The following is a 6,761-nucleotide window of genomic DNA, read 5'->3' on the forward strand; positions in this document are numbered from 1 at the left end:
CTGTCCCAATCCCAGCTCGTTTTGCCCCTCGTGCCTGTTCCCAGTGGGTTTGATGTAACCATCACTCTTTGGACACGGGGGAGCACGCAGGAATTGACCCCCCAGCACATTTCCCCACCCACAAGTCCCCCCCAAACACAGCAGGGGCTGGAAGCGGATCCTATCCCGGCTTTGCTCTCTTCGCTCCTCCGCCGCTCGCTCTCATTACCGGGAAATCCGCAGCATAGCCCTAATTACCTCCCAGCGGTTGTGATTAAGGCCTGCCTGGCCGGGCTGCATTACAAGCACCCCAGGGCTTTGCTCCGGCCCTGGCCCTCCTGTCTGATGCCCGTTAGCATTCCTGTTTTCCGCGCACTTTCCAGACCCCCCTCGCCGCAGAGGAAAACGTCTTGCTTTGCTGGCATCACCAGTTATTGCTCTGCAGAGCGAGTCACACCAGGGCAGGGGCAAACGGGGACAGAATGAGTGTTTGATGCTTCCTTCGGGGCAGGAAAGGAGGCTGGAAGAGGCTTTGCTTTGGGAGAGGCGGCTCAGCCAGGCTGCATCCCTCAGCAGCCCCAGTTTTGAGTATTCCTGCAGGGGGGAATTAACTGCAGAAACTCTGGAAATAAATCCGTACTCGGAGGGGGAAGAAAACCTATTTGGACAACTTGGTGTGCTAGGAAGCCCTCCCCATGGCTCCTCCATCCACCCACAATGGGGTGTCCACCAGGCACCCACCATGAGCACTTTGGGACCTGGGGGACCCCCAAAAGCTCCCCCAGACTCCCCTCTTGGGGGCAGTGGAAAGAAGGAAGATTCCAGCCTCCCTTTCCCATCCAACACTCCAACCATGCACATCCCAGAGCCCCTGAAACCCATGGGGAGGAATGAGCTCCCACCTGCAGCTGGGAGTGCTGCAAAACCCTGCCCAAACTGGGTCAACCCCTCACCCAGCTGCCTACCATTAACCCAGGAGCTGCAGGAGGGGGTAAAAAAAAAAAAACAGCCACACCTGAAACAGATCCCTCCTTTAGGAATTTTAATGTTATATTTAGAAATACAGTAGAAGTAGGTAATTATGTAGCCAAAATACATATATAAAATATTTGATACGAAATCTGCATATTAAAAGAATCCCCAAGAGAAATCAGACAAAGCAGCAAAAAAATATCTGAGCTTGGAAATAAGTTTGTAAATAATGAATATGTATTAGAAATATGAAGTATATTCACTTAGAAAGTGGAGTGGTCGTTAGGCTGGTAAATATCAGTCTATAAAGAGCAAATTGCAGCAGAGCCTTGGTTTATTTAGTCTTATGTGAGGTTTTGAGAAGGCTCAGTCCAACCCACTCAGCAGCTCCATAAATGGAGTTTTCCATTATTGTTTCACAGATTAAAAGCACAGGCTGGTAGCTGCGGAATGACATTAACCTTCTTTTTTATTACTTCTTTTATAAAAACGACATAACTGGTCCTATTACATTTCCAAATCTCAATGAAGTGAGCAGTTTTGCTGGGATTTACACATCCCCCCGCAGCACAGGGAACTTTGTGGCCCTGTTAGAGGTGATGTGACCCAGGCACCACAAGGGTGAAAGCGAGTGCGATCATGACTTTATTCAGATTTTTTCCTCCCAAGAAAAAACAGCAAAACAGCCACCCAGAAAGGCTGGAAAAAAATCAGCATGCACAAATACAAACATATATCTGGTGAGCCAGAAAAAACCCTCAAGAGGGTGTTGGTGGTGCTAGAAATCACCATTTTGGAAAAGGGAGCGATGATGTCTTCTGACATTAAAAAACACCAAAAATACATTGCTACCTCCAACTAATTTTGGCTGCCTCCCCTGTGCTGCAGGGCTGCACCACGAATCACAGCACAGTCCGGCACCTTCCTCCTCTCAGTGCTGCTGCTTGCTAAAGGAGAGGGCAAAAATGCCCTGGTTTTCACCCAAAACACCTCATCGTCCCCGCAGGAGCTGCTGGAGAGCCTGGGTCCCATTGCTGCGGGTCCCAGCGCCACATCCTGAAACCTCTTCCCTTCTCAGCATGGACAGGAGAGATAGATGGATGGATGGATGGATGGATGGATGGATGGATGGATGGATGGCAGAAGAAGACACTTACCCCCAGGACCAGCCTTGAGAGCCACCCTGTGACTCCCCCTTATTAAGGACAAGGAAACGATGCCCCTGCCCATGCCCGAGCCAGGCTGATTAGCACCAGCAGCTAACGAGATATTGCCGGCAGCTGCTCCCGTTGCCACCTCCAGGTATTCCTGGGATAGGGAATGCTGACCTCAGCCCCCTGCCACCAACCACACATCACACTGGTCCCCAGACTTGAATTCCCGCGTGTTTTACCCCACAACACGGAGGCACCGGGGGTAGGGAGAGGGACTTCCAGGCCTCGGCATTTTGCACGTCCCAAGTAGCCGGGAATTGCGCTTCCGGCCCATCTGATATGCATAAATCAACATATTCCTCATTTTCGAGCATTGCTGCCTGACAGCTGTTACATGAGCACATTGTTAGGAGCTGTCAGGCAGTGATACATAGCGCCTCTTGCAACATATGTTGACTTTTATCTAATGTTGTTCCACAATTAGCCCCGGGGAGCCGGGACGCGGGCGTCCGGCTGCCTCCGTGATCCCCGCTCGCCTTCCCGCGCACCGGGAACCGCGTGCGGCTTTGCAGGGATCGCGGGAAACGCTCCATAGGAAGCGATGGATGCGACCGGCCCCGTGCAATCCATCGGCTCTCGCCCCCTTCACCAGCATCAAACAGGCCCTGAGCGCCCGGGCTCACGGTGGCGGCCCCAGTGCCACCGCCGGGAGGTCACATCCTGCAAAGGGTCCTGTCCAGAGCCGGGGGGATGGTTTATCTGAGCGTTTGGGGTTAAAAAGGTGGATTTGTGAGGCAAATAAACAGGGAAGAGCCAGGCTAACACCTTGGGGGAATGGGAGGGCGAAAACCCCACGTGTTTTAGAAGAGATTAGGGCAAACTCAGCTCCGTGTTAAGCTGCTAAAGGCTTACGAAAGCCCCGCAGAACAGCCGGCCTCCTCGCAGGGCTTAGGCAAGAAGAGTCAATTTAAAGTCAGCGCGCAGCCTGCTCGGCGGAGGGGGAAAGGTGCGGATGCACGCTGCAAAACCGGGGAAACCAGCAGATCTTGGCCTGTTTTTCCCCAAGGGAGTCGCTGAGGAAGGCGGGAGATGGATGCGCTGAGCCTGCTGCGACCCGGGGAGAGATTTGGGAGGGAGCTGCAGAAATCCCGAAGCTGGCACAAGAACGGGGATAAATCCGGAGCCCGCGGGCTGGCGGAGCGGGAAATCGCGGAGCGAGCGCCGAGCACATCTGCAAAACCCAGGGACAAGCAATTTAATCTTCAAAACTGGCACGAGATTGGAGATAGCTGGAGAAGGGGCCTGGCGGTTCCTTCATGGAGGAGCTGACAGATCTGGCTGACAGGAGCTGACAGATCAGTGGTTTCCTCCTTTCTGGGGTCTCCTCCGCTTCAGCGGGGTGGGAATGGGGCCAAAAACACCAATATCGGGCACGGCGAACCCTCTGCAGCCCCGAGACACAGGCCCCGGTAGCTCAGTCTGTGTTTGCCCGAGCCAAGGAGAAAATCTAATTAAAGAGGGCGCCTGGGCTTGCAGGAGCTGGTGATGGGGCTGGAATATAAAGCGTGGCGGCGGCCCGCAGATCAGAGGGCAATATTAATAAACCTGGCGAGGGGGGACCACGGCGCGGGCTGGTAATATTGATAAATGCAAAGCAAAGACCCAGCAGCCGGGGAGGATTGGATGGTAACGCTGATAAAGACGCGTGGGGACCGGCGCGGCAGCAGGCTGCGGATATCACCCTGTGCGGCGCCGGCGACACGGGGACAGCGGCAACATCCCTGCTGCGGATCCACCCTGTGCATCCCCACTGCAGACCCCCCTGTGCATCCCTGCTGCGGATCCATCTCATGCATCCCTGCTGCGGATCCACCCTGTGCATCCCCGCTGCAGACCCCCCTGTGCATCCCTGCTGCGGATCCATCCCATGCATCCCTGCTGCGGATCCCCTGTGCATCCCCTCTGTGGATCTCCCTGTGCATCCCTGCTGTGGATCCCCCCATGTCCCTGCTGTGAATCCCACGTGCATCCCTGCTGCGGATCTCCATGTGCATCCCCAATTTGGATACCCCTGTGCATCCCTGCTGTGGATCCCCCCCATTATCCTGCTGTGAGTCCCATGTGCATCCCTGCTGTGGATGTTCCCGTGCATCCCCACTGTGGATCCACCCCATGCATCCCTGCTGAGCATCCCCCGTGCAACCCCGCTGCGGATCCTCCCGTGCATCCCCACTGCAGATCCCCCCATATCCCTGCTGCGGATCCCTCCACATGCCCCTTGCAGATCCTGCTGCAGACCCCCCTGCATCCCCGCCGCGGATCCGGCGCCGCGGGGAGGAGCGGGTGGCCGGACACACGGATGCGTCCGCGCAGCCCCGGCCTCCCGCTCGCTTGGATCGCCGGCAGCTCCGGCTGCCGAGCCGGCACCGCCACCTCGTGGCTCGGCCCGCCGCGGAGGCCGGGAGGCCGGGAGACCGCATCCCTGCGCGCAGCCCCGCGCTCCGGCCGCGCGCTCCGCTTTTATTGCTGCACAGCCGGGGAGGACACGTCGCCGCGGAAAGGGTGGCTGAAAAACCCTCTGGTGATGCTGGGCCAGGGGACAAGGGAGGACACGAGCCTGGGGGACAGAGGGGTGAGGAGGACGTGTCCCCCAGATGGTGGAGCTTCCCGGTGGGACCTGATCCGGGTTGAATCCTCGCTGCAGGGCTGCTCCTACCTCCTAGTCCTCGCTGGAGAAGAGGGCCCGGACGTCCGTGTCGGACACGCTGTCCCGCATGGCCTGCAGCATCACCTGGGACACGCTGCGGAGCGCGGGGCCCGGCGCGCGTCACCCGCGGGGCCTCTGCCACCGCGGGGCCCCGGCCCCGGCGCGCGCGTCCCCGCTCACCTGCTGCGGAGCTGGTCGAGCCGCTCCTGCATGGCCTCGTCGCGGATGCTGCTGGACACTCGGTACACGCGCGTCTGGCTGTAAGGGCCGCGCGCGCCCCGTGGAGCCCGGCCGCGCGCGCCCCCGCGGCGCCCCGCGCGCGCCCCGCGCCGTTACCTCCAGCGCATGAACTGGATCTTGGTCCGGTCGTCCATGAAGGACGGGCTGGGCGACGGCGCCAGCGAGCTCGCCTCGGAGCCCTGCTCGTCCTGCGGCGACGTGCGGCTCGCGAGCGCGCCCGCGGCGAGCGGCACCGCGCGGCACCGCGGCCCGGCACCCACCTGCGCGTCGGGCTGCGCCGGGGGAGGCGACGGGCTCCGCGTTCGGCCCTCCAGCTTCCTCCTGAAGATGCGCGACGCCTCCTCCTCGATCTGCGCCGCGAGCCAAGGCGGGAGCGCCCGCGGGAAGCGCGCCGGCAAGGCGGACGCGAGGCCGCCGCCGCCGCGCGCGCCGCGCTCACCTTGCGCAGCCAGTGCTCCAGCACCGAGACGCTCTCCATCTCCACCACGGGGATGTCCTGGAAGAGAGGCCGCCCGTGAGACGGCGGCTCTGGCGGCTCCGCCGGAGCGCGCGGCGCCCGCCGCGCACCTGGGCGCACTCGGCGGGGAAGGGAGCGCCCGAGCGCTCGCGGGCCAGCAGGAACGCCAGCCACGTGGCCACGATCATGGTGGCAGCGGGACGGGCCACCAGCATCCACTGCACATTATTGCATCGGCAGCAGAACCGGTGCCGGAACCAGCACCGGAGCCCCGCGCCGCTCCATGAGCGCCCCAGCACCCACCGCGCCTGCACAGCATCCACACGGCGCCTTGGGTTTTATCTTTGTCTTTTCTTTTTTAGCAAATGTTTATTTATATCAAAATACAAAACGTTTCTGAAGCGGGGTCCAGTTACATGAGCAGCAAGCGGCTCGCTTGCCGACCCCGTCGGTGTCCGACGGGGCAGCTCCACGCGCGGGGCTCCTGCGCGGGGGACACGGGGACGACGCCGGCCTGGGAACATGCAACGGTACTGGCGAGAAATCGGCAAGCGCTCGGCGGCCTCGGAAACGCCAGCAGGCGGAGGGGCCGCTCTTCCCATCCCGCTGGAATTTGCCTAAGGAAAGCGGCGGCAGTGCCGGAGCCCCGCGGGGGAGCGGGATTATTGCTGGGAATGATGGAGGCGGAGGGCCCGGAACGGGCTGCGTTGGAAGAGGCCGAAGAGAGGGGCCCTCCTCGTCCTCCCCTCGCGGCCGCCACGGGGGCCGGGATTCGCCATCCGCATCCCGGCTCCGGCGCCCTCCTGCTGGCGTTTTCCCGGGAGACCCGAGGCTGGGAGCAACGCTACAGATACCGAGGGATTATATAGAGCGCGGAATGAGTTTCGTATAAGGCTTTGGTACAGCACCATCATGTCTCAGATTTATTTATTTCTAAATCGTTTACAGAAAGAAAGAAGGAAAAACAAAAGGCGTACTGAAAAAATAGTGTTTCGTTCTCATTTTTTTTAATTATTATTATTCTTATTTTCTTCTTTTGAGTAGCGTACCTGAAGTTCAGCAAATTAACCCCCTCGTTGCCCTTGGGGCTCACACCACGTTGCTAGTTTTGCTGTGTGCATCTGTGCAACTCGACGGAAACGAAGCGGCTGGAAGCCGAGCAACGGCCGTACCCCCGCCTCGATTTTAGTAAAAAGAACCCCAAAATCGACCGAAGGAAAGAAAAAGTCACAACAACAAACAGTGTGGAACC

At 59.2% G+C, this 6,761-nt stretch overlaps 1 protein-coding gene across 1 annotated transcript; it reads right to left on the bottom strand.

The window, feature by feature from the left end:
• Positions 1 to 4,824: 4,824 nt before the first annotated feature.
• Positions 4,825 to 5,697, bottom strand: SPATA19 (spermatogenesis associated 19). The gene is made up of 5 exons (XM_088534563.1): positions 5,620 to 5,697; positions 5,492 to 5,548; positions 5,149 to 5,402; positions 4,993 to 5,070; positions 4,825 to 4,906 (listed from the first exon to the last, which is right to left on the bottom strand). Exons 1-5 carry the CDS (start codon positions 5,695 to 5,697, stop codon positions 4,825 to 4,827), a joined length of 549 nt encoding a protein of 182 aa, XP_088390689.1.
• Positions 5,698 to 6,761: the final 1,064 nt, after the last annotated feature.

Source organism: Tinamus guttatus, unplaced genomic scaffold (genome assembly GCF_059628265.1).
Source record: "Tinamus guttatus ecotype Peru unplaced genomic scaffold, ASM5962826v1 Tinamus_guttatus_pri_ptg000566l, whole genome shotgun sequence".
Classification (NCBI taxonomy): Eukaryota; Metazoa; Chordata; class Aves; order Tinamiformes; family Tinamidae; genus Tinamus; species Tinamus guttatus.